The sequence below is a fragment of the Atta colombica genome, unplaced genomic scaffold, assembly GCF_001594045.1.
Source record: "Atta colombica isolate Treedump-2 unplaced genomic scaffold, Acol1.0 scaffold207, whole genome shotgun sequence".
In the NCBI taxonomy this organism is placed as follows: domain Eukaryota; kingdom Metazoa; phylum Arthropoda; class Insecta; order Hymenoptera; family Formicidae; genus Atta; species Atta colombica.
Genome location: NW_017259302.1, coordinates 2,018,719 through 2,035,549, shown reverse-complemented (window position 1 = coordinate 2,035,549; position 16,831 = coordinate 2,018,719). Strand labels below are relative to the sequence as shown.

General features: G+C 34.6%; 2 protein-coding genes across 7 annotated transcripts in view; both read right to left on the bottom strand.

Annotated features, from left to right (window-relative positions):
• The window catches only part of LOC108687531 (dual oxidase), a 13,356-nt gene extending 9,269 nt beyond the window's left edge, over positions 1 to 4,087 (bottom strand). Inside the window, exons 1-5 of the mRNA XM_018193334.1 lie at positions 3,824 to 4,087; positions 2,921 to 3,004; positions 2,149 to 2,310; positions 1,148 to 1,335; positions 619 to 823 (exon numbers count right to left, since the gene is read on the bottom strand). Coding sequence (XP_018048823.1) covers positions 619 to 823; positions 1,148 to 1,335; positions 2,149 to 2,310; positions 2,921 to 3,004; positions 3,824 to 3,914 — 730 coding nt within the window. The 5' untranslated portion in view covers positions 3,915 to 4,087. The remainder of the gene's footprint in view (positions 1 to 618; positions 824 to 1,147; positions 1,336 to 2,148; positions 2,311 to 2,920; positions 3,005 to 3,823) is intronic.
• Positions 4,088 to 6,423: 2,336 nt separating this feature from the next.
• The window catches only part of LOC108687529, a 12,066-nt gene continuing 1,658 nt past the window's right edge, over positions 6,424 to 16,831 (bottom strand). For 2 of the 6 annotated variants that reach the window (XM_018193330.1, XM_018193332.1), the window contains exons 3-10: positions 11,141 to 11,225; positions 10,942 to 11,059; positions 10,028 to 10,262; positions 9,500 to 9,731; positions 9,120 to 9,238; positions 8,630 to 8,773; positions 8,246 to 8,374; positions 6,424 to 6,976 (exon numbers count right to left, since the gene is read on the bottom strand). In XM_018193330.1, coding sequence (XP_018048819.1) covers positions 6,743 to 6,976; positions 8,246 to 8,374; positions 8,630 to 8,773; positions 9,120 to 9,238; positions 9,500 to 9,731; positions 10,028 to 10,262; positions 10,942 to 11,059; positions 11,141 to 11,225 — 1,296 coding nt within the window. In that variant the 3' untranslated portion in view covers positions 6,424 to 6,742. Of the gene's footprint in view, positions 6,977 to 8,245; positions 8,375 to 8,629; positions 8,774 to 9,119; positions 9,239 to 9,499; positions 9,732 to 10,027; positions 10,263 to 10,941; positions 11,060 to 11,140; positions 11,226 to 14,189; positions 14,313 to 14,394; positions 14,509 to 15,279; positions 15,683 to 16,831 lie in introns of those variants that run through there. The other 4 variants (XM_018193328.1, XM_018193329.1, XM_018193333.1 and 1 more) reach the window with 4 other exon arrangements.

Sequence of the window (16,831 nt, the reverse complement as noted above, 5' to 3'; positions counted from 1 at the left end):
CTATACCGCAAATTTTGTATCACATAATTAATAGGTAAAATCAATTTTTTTTCACAAAAGCATCAAAATATATTGATATTGTGATGAAAAATTTTTCTTAAAATATTCTATACATATAATTTTTCAAAATTTTTTAGAATTTATGTATAATTTTATAACTTTTTTAAAAAAGTTTCTTGGATATATTGAGAAAATCTACGTCTTTCCTAGAGAGAAAAAAAAACTTATCAAATTTGAAGAAATTTTAAAAAGATATTTTTCAGAAATCCTCATAAATTTAAAATATGAAAAAATTGTATAAAGATTATAAGAAATTTTTATAAATATACTTATTACAAAAATTGTTTCCATGATAATAAATAAGTGAAAACAAAGTATTCTCATCAGTTAAACTTTCTAATTAAGTATAGACAGACCGTTTTCCAATTGAAAAAAATTTTATTCATAGGTATATCTCGAGATCTTATCATTCAACCGAATGAAAGGTGAGAAGAGTTATAGTGCGTAATTAAAAATCAGTTAGATAATATTCAGCTAGGCGGAGCGCGATTACAAATTTCTCGAGAAAGTCTTCAGGTTATTTATAGGATAAATTTATACATGTAGATCCTCGCTTACGATATAGGCGCTCCGGGCTGAGCATTCGCATAACGTTCGGCACCGCGTGATTGAAGAGGGGTGCGCGCATGGTGTTCCTTACGGGAAATTGTCTCTTTTGCTCCATAAGAAGGCTGCCGTTTTCGAATGCGCGCATTGTATTGGCCCACGCCTCGCTGCTCGAATAGACGAAGCTGCCATCGATCCAGCTCGTGACTTTATTTATCTGCAATCTCACGTATTCAGAGCTACTTCTCACGGATTGTCTTGGGGATCGGCGAAGCGTTTAACCGCTCTCGAGAAGAAAGAAAAAAAAAAGTAAAACGAATATTGTATTTCACGAGAATGCCCTATCACCGTGGTATCCAGCGATAGATCATTAAACGTGACTATAATTTAGATAGAGATCGATTCGGACGTTCGATATCGTTATCATAACCGGCGAAAGTCAGATAAAGTCGGAAGTCTACTCCGTTCCCGGAAGTAAAGCCATGAAGTGATTCGCGCGGCACTAGATTGACCCGGCATGCTCGAGAAAAGCGGGAATTACCTGTTCCCGCGGGCTGTTGGGGCTGCGTCCGGTTTGACGGTCGTAATCCGCTCGGAGGAATGGAATGTACTTGTTACCTTGGCACTCCTTGTCGAAAACCGGATCGCATTTGTCCACGTCGATTCGATGAAATTCTATAGGACAACCACTTTCGCTGGCCATGATTATTTCCGACGTGACCAGCTGTCCTGAAAAGATTCACCGTTCGAGGATGTCACGAGTCGCATACGAGTTCCGGCAGGAAGATCTATGATATGTCGCATGCGTCGCGAATTTATTCGATCTCTTGGATTGGTTTATATAATATCGTGCATTTTTTCGCACCTACGAGGCAACTACGAGGCAACAGATTGATGGACGTAACAATTAACTGTGTCTGCACGTGTACATGTTCGTCTTTAGATGAATAAGGATTATACAAGGCAAGTAATACAATATCTATGCTAAAATCATACTGAGATGCAATCGTGGTGGATAGTAATGATTGATAGTAATCTATATGTAGAACCAATTTATCCCTGTCTTATTGTTAAATAAATTTTGTTATATAGTGTGGATTAAAAATGTCAATATTTCTTGATGATAAAATTTAGCACAAAGCTTTGGATAATGCTCAGCTTAAATTTAAAGTATATTTTTTATATAAAATTAAAGATATAAAAAAGTCAATTCATATATTTTATATATAAGACATTTTATATAAAAATAAAAATGATTTTCTTTTTTTATTAAATCAAAGATTTTAAATATATATTGTTATTATAGTAAATATTTTAGGTATAAAATAAAGTAAATTTTTAAGTATTCTTTGTTTCTAAAAATTCAGTATCTATTATATCTATTGATATCCTATTAATAAATAGGATATCAATTTAACAACTTTTTTCCTTCTTGCCTTTTTCAGTACTAATAAAAAACCACTTATATTTTTTAGAAATGTTCGCGATTTCCTACTTTTTGTCTAACTCTACTTATATATTATTATCCGTAATTATTCTCACCGAAGAAAGCGAACAATGCGGTTCGATTTTTCACCGACGGCAAGCCATCGTCGCCTTGCATGAATAGATCGCTGAGCTTTCGAGGAGATGGTCTGTCTTGGCCAGCCATCGCGTACACACCATCGGAATATGCTGCCGGAATCTTTCGGATTAGCCTACTGTCTATGGAGGTACATGCAACTAGTATTAGGACAACTTTCCAAGGACAATCACCTTCGCTGTGTCTGCATGTAGAAATATAATCGCGGGGTCATCACTTTCATGTCTCATCAACTCTCCTAAGAAATAATTTTTCGCGTCATTCTCATCATTAATTCTGATGTCTTTTCTTATTTGAATTTTCGACGTAAAATTGATAAAGCATATTTAATTAAACAAACATATAATTTTCGCGTAAACAATCCCTGGTAGCGAACTACGTCATTTTGTCGTCATTTTGACGTCAAAAGCTTGTTATCAGAAATAATTACAAGTAATTTTGTGAAAACTTATTCAAGAAAAATTTTCTGTTTCTTATTGAGAATTATTGAGCCTCAAAAAAGCTATGTATAAATGTATATGAGATTAATTTTTAATTAACTATTGTCAATAAAAAATTGAATAAAACGTTGAAAAATTCTAATAATTTGTTGAGATGTTTCGAAATGCTTTCATTAGTAAATTTATTCAGTGAAAAGGAGAAGGCGTAGATTTTAATAAAATGACAATCCTGCATAATAATAAAACAGCGAAGGTATATATTGGATTTTAGTACACAAATTCAAGTACTTGCCAATTGCACCCCAATCAGGATGTGCTAGATTGTTAAAAAATCCATCGTATCTCTGTTTATTGACCGCATGGCTGTGCCCTGCTCCTAAAATAGACTTTATATAAATAAATTCTCCATCGAAATTTTATGATATAGCGAGTGTTCGCTGAGCGAACAATTGATTACCGATATTGATATCACGTTTAAATCATGAGAGTTAAATCCGATGAGCAACGAGTAGATGTAAAATAATTCAGATGTAAAATATGATTTCTCTGTTCTTTAATTAATTATTAAAGGAGCGTAACGCTTTTCTGTTTTGAAAATATGATAGGATATTCGGGACAAAATAAATGTGCAAATGATGGCAATTGAAAGTGGGTTAAAAGTACGAGTATTTAACGAGCTCTAGATCTACCGTAAAATTTCCATCTCTCTTATTTGGTCCATAACTTTCATAAATATTTTTTATCATAAATTAACATGACATTAATGTATATTCTTATTTCGCTTTCGGATTTTTATTCAAATTTGTTATGTTTTATCGAGTTAATTATAATTTTCTAGATGATACTTAATAAATAAGATTGAGAATTATTATTTATACAGTCGGATATAATTTTTTGAGCGCGATTATTAAATTTATTTTAACAGATTTAAATAATTCATATAATAATACATTTATAATTAAAAAATGTTATTTCATAATAACAAATATTGAGAATAGTTGTTATTACTAAATTACTTAAATTACTTAATTAAACTTTTTGCGTTATTAGTATCAGAAATACGATACATTATTAGTATAAAAAATTTTACATTTAAACTGAGAGTCTCATATAACGATCATTTCAACAGCTCCCTTTTATGAGCGTCAAGACTTACAATTATAGGTGCCAGAACGATAACGGCGATTGTACTTACCAGTTTCAACAGGTAATACGACCCAGAATGCCCAAGCGATCGCGCAGAGCGGCGCGATGCTGCGGGCCGGCGGTCGTCGTCGTGTCATCATGTGTCACTCGTTCTCGCCTGATCCACGCCCGTGCATTTCTCTCATGCCAAAGCAAGCGTTTTCTTTTTCAGACCCTTGGACGATCTCTTTCTATCTTTTTTTCTTTTTCTACTATCAACGGTGTCCTCGAGGACGCATGCCGTTGGTACCGTCTATCAGCGGGCGATACGAGAATGTATCAACCGCGCGGCACATACGAATCTTTGAATTCACCGGAGTCCAAAGACGCGAACCGGTCCAGAGACTGGAAGGTGACGGAGCAGTGCGGTGGATTGTTCGCTACCACCTGGCAGTCTCGCCGAAGAAACGAAAGAGAGAAAGAGCTCACCGCGAGACACGAAGTGCAAAAATGCCACCGTATGATTTTTCGACTGGTCCGGATGTGGCAATCACGTGTAGGCGCGCGGATAAGAATTGAAAAATGAAGGAGGTATGGCGCGCTCCGTAGCACCACGTGCCTAATCCCTGGAGAAATGAAATCACCATCCGCTATCTTGCAGCACGGGCCCGTCGAGGAAACGGGACAGACAGGAGTAACGATGATACACACGCGAGCTCCAAGAACGGCTGTGGCTGTCTCTCGGACTGTGGATCTGACTGTGCGCTGGTCTGCGCCTCCGCCACCACACACAGCTCTTGGTCGCGCGGTGAAAGTCGCCGGCCTATTTGTTTCGTTACCGCGAACGTGCCTCCTTCTCCTCCTCCTCGTCCTCCTCCATATCAGTCCCTCTCGCCGCCTCCTCCGCGGGCTACGGCGTCGTCGGTCTCAGTGTTCTTCATCATTTTTCGTATGGCGCTTTTATGTCCATTTTTACCAAAATGTAGATTAACTTTAGCATACCCTTTATTATTTTTCTAATTTCTAAGAACTGGAGATAAAAAATTAAGTTAAATCGAAATTAAAATTAATCTATATTGATAGAAATAGACATTAAACATAAGAGTTGGCATTCAACGCGTTGTTATCTTATCAATATTTTTAATCGACTCAATTGTACAATTCGTTTTTGCTCATTTCTATATCAATATAGATCAATATAGATTAACTTTGTAATTAATCTTGATTTAACTTAACTCTTTATCTTTTTCCAATTTCAGAACTGGAAGAAGATAAAAAGTATAGTTAGAAGATGAAAGCTAATCTACATTAGAAATGGGCATGACAATTGAAATCTTAAACTCGTTTTATTTGGAAGAGCCTTATCGATGCCTAAAGCCGTTCCTATTAAATCATTAGAGCCAACTAAGACTTGAGGGATTCATCATCTTTAGAAACATCCTATTTTAAGTAACGTTCGCGGGAACGACATTCAAGGAGCGTACTCGCGGTGCACTTACTGCGGTCCCACGACTGTACTGGTTGAAAAACCACTATATATGAAGGCGCGATGCCACGCGGCGGCGGCAGCGGCGGCGACGTCACCGCGGGCGCAGGCCTAGTTTTCGAGTCCGCGGCACCGATTACCCAAGGCGAAACCTCTCTCGAGTCCCTGCTGGTCGTTTCAAGGTCGAGCAACGTCGGATGGACGGTGTCGATGCGCACGTTAAAGACGACACGGAGGACACGGTACGTTCGTGTAATCAAGTCGCGACATTCCCCAGTGACTTTTTTTTCTCCTCTTCGGCAGCCGCCACTACTATCGTAGTGAAAATCCGTGTCAACGATGTAAGTCGACAAACGACGATCGGAAAGAGTAGAATAACATAATGATACGTCACGTATCGACATCAAAACAAATATAGCCGATTTACGAGCTCCACTTTGTATTATGTTAATATATCGAACGTTGCATTTAATGATCAAGTACGTTACATTCATCAACAAAGAATATTTGCATTTGATGCAAATATTAAATAACGTTATATTCAAACAGCATAGATATTGCATTTGATTAAATAACACTAAGTACGTGCTCAAACAACAGAAGTCTGAATGAGATGTAAAGTGTTTTAAAAAGATTAGAATGTGTTTAAAACATCTCTGTGACTGCTATATTACATAAAATACGTAATGATAATTATCTCGAACAATACGTTTGTAGGTTAATTATTGTTACGTATTTTAATTGTAATTAATAGTACATCTCTTGTTTCGAAACATGTAGACCTCTGTTTCAGATCCCAGATTCTCGCAATTTACACGCAGCTTAATTAGGCTGCTCATCGGGGGATTCGGGAAGATTCGACGATGGTGCTATTGGCAGCCGGATACAAAAGGTGCGTCCGTCGGTGGCGTACTCGCATTATGACTCAACCCGGAGTGAAATCGCGTCTACTGTTCTCGACTGCTGGTCGATTTTTTATCGCCCTTGGCACAAATCGGCACTTGGAAAAGGAGATCACACGCATTGTTATGTACAGTGCGTTCACGCAGCCGCTTCTTCGTTTCGGAAGCGAGATCTTTCGAGAGGTCTTTCACCTTCCTCCGGAAAGGATGAAATATCATCCGCATAAATCAAAATACATTTTTGCAGGGATTCCCTGGTTTTGTTCAATCGCAAGAATAGGATGCACTTGTAAAAGAACTTGTTTATTCGTATACCATCGTTTGCATACAGAATCATCGAACAAAAACTTCCGTTTCGTGGAAGGAACGAGATCATCGTAAATCGTTCGCGATCGTGAAATAAAAAAAGGATTGCATATAACTCATCGACATCGTACTTTCGTTCGTGTATTTATTGTCGCGTCGAAAGGCATATTAGCGCGCTCGTTAGAAAATATTTCGTTCCGGTACAAATACTTAAAGTACACCCGTGCTTTCGTGCAAATCTACACGCACATACTCTGGAAAGATGGACGGAGAGACCGCAGATGTCGAGTGACGGTCACTTGGAGTTTGAGTTCGAGGGATAGTAGTAAACTACCGCAGGTGCTGGTAGTTGCCAATGAGCAGCATGGAGCTCAATCAGTTGCAGGAGAGTCCTCTTCACCGGTGGCAGCGTCGTCTCTTCTGCTAGGAAGGCATCGCGCACGCTACCAAGCAGTTGCTGTAGTTGCGCGGGCAGCTCCGCGTCCAGATCCTTCCCGATGCACGTGAGGATGAAGAATAGGCAGTTCGTCTATGATGTAGGCGAAGAAAGAGATCAATCTTTTATTGAATTTCGATGAACTTCAATTCGGTCAAAGATCAGTTCGTAGTAATTCGGAGAATCCAGCGCGAGAATAATGTAAGTTCATTCGGTAAGTTATTCGTGCGAAATCTATCTTGGGACGCGAGAGATTCTCACCCGAATACTCTCTAGATATCTTTATTTACATATTAAGTGAACAAGAATAAAATGATGCTTGGATGATACTTGAATAGGAATTCGAACATAACTTTGGATGCAATTTCATATTTATATAGATTTATCTCATACTTACGTTGAATTCTGTAATTTTGGCTCAAACTTGAAATAGGTAAGAAATTTTGTTAAGCTAATATAAGATGTTTACTGAAATCTTATTTTAAAAATACTGAGAATTTTCGGATTTTCCAGATAAGATTAGAGAATTTTTTATTTGAAATAAATTAGAATGCAACACAAATTAAATATATTGAAAATCAGTAGGAGGAACTATACAAAACTATATCTATTATTTTCTAGAATTAGAACCGCAAACTTATAGAATAGTATGGAGAAGATTACTGTAGTATTCCGAGTATTGTCTCACTCTGATATTTTTAATAAAAATTCGTCAGATATACACGAGAATATACATAAATATATGTATGTCATACTTATTGCTAACTGATAGTCAACATTCTATATTATCAAGAAAAAATGATCAAAGAAATAATATTTTCAAGAAGAAAAAATATAAAATATCCTAATAAAATTCTATGAAGATTCCTTACTCTCAAAATTAAAAAAGAAATCCTCTGAAAATTTCAGATTTCCAGTTTTCTTTATATAGATAATAAACACCTTGTAATAACAAATTCGATTGGATGCATTCAATACTGATGCACAAAGTTATCACAAATTGATGTAAAGATGTGTATTTAATATAAACATAGATATGGATTAAACACCGAAATCCTTAATAGACTTTATTACTGTTTGGCAAAATATATTTTATAATTCGAAATGTTTACATTTCACTTTTATACTTGCAAATTAGTGTATAATGTTTGAGGCTGTGTTTCACTTAATGCTCGCGAGCATATCGTTTGATGAAACGATAATAAGAATGAAATGATTCCAAGAGTGTTGTAAGCGATCAATGGAACGCAACCTTAATATGTCAATACATATTAGTGCGTCCAATCGAATTTGTTATAGGATGAAGTTAAATTCTTTTGTCGACGATAGTTTTGTTTTATAACACTCGTCAATCGAGCTTACCTCGGTAAGTGAATTGATGGCGGGTGGCTGCAGACAATCCTGGCAACATTTCCAAAGCAGCGTGAGCAGCACGCGTCCGGGAGGAACGCCCTCCTGCTGTGTCTTCAATTGTAGCTGCCGTCGTTTCAACTGGAACAATGCGATTATGCACGTTTATGCGGGCACGCTCGAAAGCTTAGTATCGTCATAACATGCAGTAAACGATAAAAAAAAAAACAATGAGTATATAAATTGAAATAAACGCTAAATTATACGTTAGATCGAAAATTGAACCGTTTCTTTTCATTACACGGAGGTATCATTGCAGTCATAACTAGTCAGTACATTTCTTACAGGGATAATGAATATCTCGTGATGAACGTGTCATTATGTGCTTAGTTATACCTGGCAATACATCTCGTTGAGAAACATCATAAAGGCTGAATACCGATGGCAGGTCGTGCCATCGTGCAGTAATCTAGCGCGATCCTGGTACCACTGTTGGCACATATTTAGCAAGGATTCCAGGAAAGTTTCCTTTGTTTCTTTCTGTACATAAAACGTATCTCAAGTTATATATTTCATCTTGTGTGCGTCATATTAAGATCATCGTCTAAATTAGAATATTACTGTTACAATTTACTGTTGCACTTTGTGCAATTCTTTTAAATACGCATAAAATAAAATGAAACGCAAACAATAACAATATTTAATAGCAAACGATTATATTTTTTATAATTTATTTATATTTTTTTAAATTAAAAAAGATGAAGTTTCTTAAAATATCTCGTTTTTATTTCTTTTATTGTACATTTAGTGAAAAGATAAATAGCAAATGTTCATCGTCGATCTTTTTATGATCAATTTTACGAAAGGATAATAAAAAAGAAATAACCTCTATAATTGTGATGCAAATTTTAGCTGCCGGCTCGGCATATTTGCGATTCTCCACTACCCTATCCAGAATGTGTCGTACTAGTTCCATCAACGTTCTCGCATTTAAAAGATTCGGATCTGTCAACAACATACATTAACGCCAATTATTTTTAATAATTTTGTAATTGTTAAATTATTAACATTTTTCAATATTTTACCATTAAAGAAATCTTGTAATTGAAAATACTATTTTTGTTGAATTGCTATGTTCCAATGATAGATTACGCTATAAAGTATGTAATGTACAATTCGATTGAAGCAACGTGATCTATTTAAGACCTTAAGCATAATGCATTCTAGTAAACAAACTCTCTACTGATAGTAAACAAATTCTCTTACCTTCTATCGCTCGCAAAAGTATATCTTGGACGGGCGAGGGGAATTTCCCGAGCTCGGAGGCGTCCGCGATATTGAGTGCTTTAGCGGCTAATACATCCGTTGAGTTTAGGCTCTTCGAACGCTTCAGGCCATAAGTCGATACGAAGGTGTGCGATTTGGTAAGTTTGCCCGGTTTCACAGAATTAGTTTTGACTTCGTTCTGTTCCACATTGAAATGTACCCGATTCGCGACCTAATGAACAAAATAATTTTTTATCTAAACCTAAGAGCTTCTCTCTTAAGTTAACGATAAGTTAACGATCGTTCTGTATTCAATCTTGAATTAAATCGGATGATTAACTTTCAATTTTTTTAAATCTCTCTTTTTAATTTTGCGCACAGTTCATGTTTCTGGATGTCTTCCAGCAAGAGACAACATAGTGTAACAAAAAGATTTTTTTACATCCTTATTCGTCAATTTTAAAGATGCTATAATTATTGTGTCACACTGCGTCGCTTGCTAGAAAGCACTATCTGTGTCTCACTTACGTGCAAGATGTTCCCGCTGGATGCAGACGTATCTAAAGGATGGAGCTGTCGAAATGTGGAATTTGCTGTCGCGTGATGGCCACTCTGAGAATGACGGGACGGTAGCTGGTGTTGTTGCTGTTGCAGAGGATGTTGTAGTTGTTGTTGCTGAGCGTAGAGATAACGGTGTATATTACCGCTCGATTTACTATGCTGCAGATAATACGAGGAACGCTCCGATGTATTATTCCGAGACCTATAATTGAGATACATATCCCTTTAGATTATTTACAAATCGGTCCGAATTCAGAATTGTGTCTGAATAGCGAATTCGGTTGGACGCACTACTGTGTATTAAAGCATTATGCATTGATTTAATCTGTATATAAGCAAAATGGAAATATTTCAAATATAAAATACAAATTTTACTTAAGCACAATAAAATGTATCGAGGCCAAGTGAGGCTTTCATGATTTAATTTTTATATTTACTAAACATATATTTTTACGTTAATTTATATATAATGACTTTAACGTGCACCAATGCGCATCTATTCAAATTCTATGAGATCTTGGAGAGTCCGAGCATTTGTTCGACCAATGTTTTTTTTTTATCAAAAAACACTGAATACATATATTTATATTATTACTGCTATTGTAAATAATTTAGCGATAAAGTTAGAAGTTAGAAGAACTTAAAAAGATAATTTCTGATTTAAATATTTTCTCATAAAAAGACAGAAATTGATCATTAAACAAATCATTTTGATGTTACAGCGTTAAATATATAAAAAAATCCAGATTATTTTATTATTTTCATTATAATTAACGTTAAAATCTCTGAACGATTTCAGAAACAGCGTCGTGACTCAACTCAACCAATGTTCACACGGCGACAGTACACTATTTAAATATAGTCCGCTGCTTCATACTCACTTAGAAGGATGCGAATCGTTCTGCTTCATCGTGAATTCCTTAGCGTGCACGTTTAGTCGAAGATTAGTGACGTTCGCCGTGGTTCCTTCCGCTCTCCCACCTAGAGGTGACCATGAAACTAAGACGACGACTCGAATGATGAATGATAAGATTTATGAAATATGATGTGCTCGTCATTTAATAATCGGAGAATACAAACCTGGGGGTCGATATATTTCTAAGGACGGTTTGGACTTGGGGGTGGCTACGTTATTACTTCCTTTATGTGGAACTGCATCCCTCATCTAAAGAAAACAAAAAAATACACATCACGCATAGAGAGAAAAAGACACGCAAGAACTTAATGAGTCTGTCCTTGAAGCACCTTCGAGTGTGCCTCGAGTTCGTGGAAATCTTTTATTCGCTACAGAATTGTATCATAGCAAGGCTACAAATAATTGAGAATAATTGCACACTGTCTATATTAAAAGCTAATATCAAGTCAAACTTTCCAATTTAATTGCCACTTATGCAAATGAAAAAACGTAGAAAGATGATTCAGCATCCGAAGAAAGTGGAAACATTGATCGAAGTATTCTGCACTTTAACCTTTTAATGTTATTATATATAATATTTATTCCATTAATAGATATTATTTTATGATATTTCAGACATGTATGTAATAATTTTTTAAAATTGAAGTAGTATAAAATAATATTAATGCTTTCAAGTGTATCATGTTCTATTTTTCAATGTATGACACATCAAATAAAGTCACACGATGATGTAGTCGAGCTTTATAAGATATATTTAGTTTTGTAATATAATCGAAAATTCTATCATCTATCTATGATAAAAATTATATCTGAAAAACAACTTTTCCTCTCGGAAGCATTAAAAATTTTCAAAACAGTATACATAATGCTTAAATATTTATAAAGACGTGAAGGTTAATTTCATTTAAGCGGAATAATATTAAACAAAACGTCAAGTTCAAGGATTTCTTTTTTTCCCCTTGTAATAAGTAAAAATTTTAAATGTCCTGCACAATTTGCTGAAAAATGTCTTTGACCATACTTGCAAATAAAATTCCAAGATCTGAAGTTTTAAAATAATCCTTCTAATCAACAAAATCTTGACATTCGCTTCTCGCGTTGTATATATATATATATATGTTATTTAACCACGTGCATTATTCATTATAATGCATACCGGATGTTTCTTAAGTATGTCCAATATTCGAAATTGATTTTAAAAGTTATTTTATGAAAAAAAAGTTCTCGATTCTATCAATTAATATATATATATGTGGTCTCAAAGGTTTCAGAAATATAAAATTACAAATTTTATAAAATGAACATTTTTACTTTAGTACTTAAATGAATAAAGACTTCTTCTTCAACTTTGAGCTATCTGATTAAATAGACAACGTTGAACAATTATCTTCATTTTTTACCAATGTTGCAAGAAATCAATGACATAGAAACATACACACACATACACAGAGTTAAGTAATAAAATAATATTACTAATATTACTATTTCAAACTTTTACTTTCGATAGTTGGAATTTTTTTGTAGATTTTTATTATTTTATTACGGTACAATCTCATTGAAGATTCTCTCTCTTAAAAAAAAAAAAAAATCTTTTATATCTTTCTTAAAAACTATTAAGTCATTGAACTATAGAATTTTTAACTTGCTGTATCTTTGAAATGAGATTTTTGAAACCGTGTGTTTATATTTGTTTTTATAAAATAATTTGTTTTTATAAAAAAATCAATTCCTAAAATAATTGAACAATATTCAAGAAACACTATACGGTATATGATAGAATATATAATAAAGAGTGTACACATACGTATCTTTCGTTGTAATGTACGCCACAATAAATGCAACGAGCATATTGGCTAAATGCACAAGCTCGTTATGGTAACACATCGCGAAGTATGCGGGATGTTAAATGTGTATACGTTGCACACCGTGGGCTCAATTAAACGCGTGGGTTTAATTTACGCGCCAATTTATTATCACGGACAGTATCATATTATGAATAATTGTAGAAAAATTAATCTACGCGATTAAAAAACAATAGATTGCGTGAATCGGTCCATTCGACTGTCTCTAAAAGACAGTAAATGTCCGACAAGAAATATTCTAAGTAAAAAATTTTTATCTGTCTTTTACACACACATTACGTGTTTCATCTATTCTCTTTTATAAAATTTATAGTTTCACAAAAGAGAAATAAATAAATCAAGATAAAAAGCAGATAAAAAAAATTGATAATTGCAATGCAAAGGCGAAGCCTCTCTTTTTTTTATAAATTAAACATTTATAAAATTTTCATCAATTCTTTAAATCGTCTTCTTTCGCAGGAGAAAGAGAATACATACGAAATTAGAAATACATCGCCATTGTGTTTATATCGTTGTTTCAGATCGCGCTTACAAGAAATGCAATGTTATCACGCGATTTTTCAGTTTGCATATGAAAACAATGATGTATGAACAGCATTATTCTAATTGAAGATAATCTGATTAATTAAGGATAATAGTATAATATTAATGAAATAAACAGCATTTTATTAAAATTAAAACATGACGTATTTATTTAATTAATATCGAATTAATGAACAAGATTATCTTTAATAATCAGGATGTTTACTGAAATCTTGTACAAAAATTCTGTGTGTTTTCCACTTTTATTCAAAAATTACAAGTAAAATTAAAGAACTTTTTAAATTCAATTTCAAAATAAATTGGAATGCGAGCATCAAACTATATATTGAAAATTAGTAGAAGAAGGAATTCCAATACAATGTCTATAATTTTGTAGAGACAATATGTACAATATTTTGTACAATAGAACCATGCAACATAGAATAATATAAAGAAAGTTCACTACAAACAAAATACTATTAGTTATTTTATTTTGCTAAGTATTATCTTCTATTATCTTGATATTTTTAATAAAAATTCGCGAAACATAAAAATATACATAAATATACGCGAATGTGTATGTGGTATTCATTGCTAATTGTCAATATTTACATTATCAAGAAAAAAAATTTTTTTAATGATGTTTTAAAAAAGAGACAATTTCAGACATTTAAAAGTAAAATTTCAAAAATTTTCCAATAAAATTCCATAAAAATATCTGATTTCGAAAGATAAAAAAAGTCTCCCAAAAATTCCAAGTTTTCCAGATTTTTCCAAGTAATAAACATTCTGTTCAATTAGATTGTTGTTGCTAACACTGTTTATATACCAATTTCCAAGCACGTCGTCTTCCTATTCGCGTCAATATATCCGGATAGATTTTGCGAGTCTGCCAAGAGACGTGCCGCACATCTTTCTCATCGTCATTCACGTTACGATCATCAAGAAATAACTGCGAACAGGAGCAAAACAATAAATAAAACACCTCATATACTTTTGATAACCGCATGCTACCGTAACGTCCGTAACAATACCCTATTTTTGTCCCGCGAGTTGCATGACGTGCTTCGACAGTCGGAAATATCGAGAAATATCTCTGATATAGCGCAGAATGACTCAACTGCGGAAACCATGATTCTCTCAACAGATCGAAAGCAGATGTTGCGGACACCGACATAATTTCGATGATTTCAAATCTCAGTTACGTACAATATACAATATCAAAATGAAAAAAAAATCGATCTCTGCAGAAGCCGTTCTCAAGTTAGTCAAAGCTGATCGCAGTCTAACTGATTGTGAGTCTAAACGACGATCATGACTCCTCCTACTGAATGTGAAGTGGATCCAAAGAGAGAGGGAAACGGACAATCAATTAAACCTCGCTTCAATTTAACGTAGCAGTTACGTTTATTTGTACGTCTAATGCCCGTTTCTCGATTTCTATCAATTTAGATTCACCTTACTCTTGATTTCAACTTACTTTTTATCTTTCCCTAAGGCCCAATTCCACAACTCACGGTTAACTCTTAACCGAGGTTCAACTTATTCATTGTCTCTTTTCAATTCTAAAATTGAAAAGAGATACAGAAGAAACAAGTTGAACTTTGGTTAAGAGTTAACCGTGAGTTATGGAACTGGGTCTTAAGAAACAACGCTGGTGTATCTTCCTGCGTCGCTTTTCAATACATCGGAAGAAAAAAAAAATCTAAGCTTGATCGAGAAACAAGGGATGCTTTTAGTGACACAAGTCAACACCAGTATCGTTCTATCTTTGTTAAATGAATGGAATTTGTTGAATAGAACGATACTACAGTGTCGTGGAATGAAAAGCTCCTTGTATTTTCATCGAGACAAAAAATTACAAGGAGAATGAATTCGCGATGATGAAAGAGAGGGGGAAGAAATGACGAATGACTCACAGTGAAGAGCGTTCAAGAATCATCCTTTCCAAGGTCCAACGAGCGGATGCTACCAAGATCCTTCTTCTTGCACAAGGGTCACTGACGTCACTGTTATAGCAGACACACAGAACGGAACGAACCTCGCGGCGGCGCAACGCGTGCGTTCCGCACGCACGTGCACGCACAGAAACGAATTTCCGGGCGTGATCCAAGAGACGCGCACGGCGCACTTTCTCGACAAGAGAGACGCGATTTTTCCGCGTCGAACGTGCGTACGTGCATGCGTACGTGCGTCGTCGCCGTCGAGTCTTCGCTCGCGCACACAGGGCCTCCTCTCCGATGACCGAGGACTAATAATAGTCACGGCGTAGCCACGAGCGAACGCGAGCGAACGTTATATATCTACGTGCGATGCTGTGTATACGTATTAAAGTATGTATATACGCCGCTACTTCGCGCGAGAAAAGCAGACTGAAATATCCAACGGGAGTTGGAACGCCGCGTCGCGACGCTTCTTTTTTTCTCTCTCTCTCTTTCTCTATTTCTCTCGAGTCTATCATGGGATCGGAGTGAGAACAGGAATATCAGGCTGGTATTCATCGATTCTTATTTTAAGATTGTCTTAAGTAATGTCTTAAAAGATACTAATTCTATTTTGTGGTCGATATTTGCATAGTCCGTTTTTATTTTAAGACAATCTTAAGTAACATCTTAAAATGCTAATACAGCCTTATATACCCTTTGATTAGTTCATGATATCTTAAGATTGTACTTAAGTCTTACATATAAAGATTTGGTCATAGATACTTTTCATTTAATGACACAAGTCGAGTATCATTATATTTTTCTTGTCATTCAGAGAATAACAAAGATAGAACGACACTTGTATTGATTTGTGGCACCAAATGAAAAATACCTTTTGAACCTACCAGTCTATAATTCATGCTATTCTCCGTCGACGATGACAGCGGCAAAGAGTTAAAAAGGCGATTTGTTTACCACGCTGGACACTTTTGATTGATTCTGCTGATAAAGAGATGGAACTTTTTATCATTGTCTCTATTAGAGATTTTATTCGATGTTTATGTAAACATACGTGAATAGTCTTCATGCAGATAAAGATTTTTTCTGTGCTTTCATGATGATCTAATATCTCCGACTATATAATCGATGGATTTTTGCATAACTTCCATATTCTTAACACCTATTACTATATTATATGCTTATTATTTACATTTTACATAAATTTTATCACACTTTTATCTTACGTATGTGCCATTTAAAAGAATATGAAGAATTAAAGAAAATTTTCTTATTGAGAGATTAATCTCTGCATTGAAGAATGTTTGATCTCTAAGTATGTATTAATCCAACATTATTAATATCTATTTTTATACTAATGTAAATAACTTCGATCTTGAGTAACTTATTACTTTTTACTTTTTTCTAAAAATTAGAAAAAGATAAATAATAAATTAAATCAAGATTAAAAACAATTTATACTGATAAAAATATATATAAATCCCGAATACTATAATATTATTTTCATAAATGTTATACCTATTTTCTA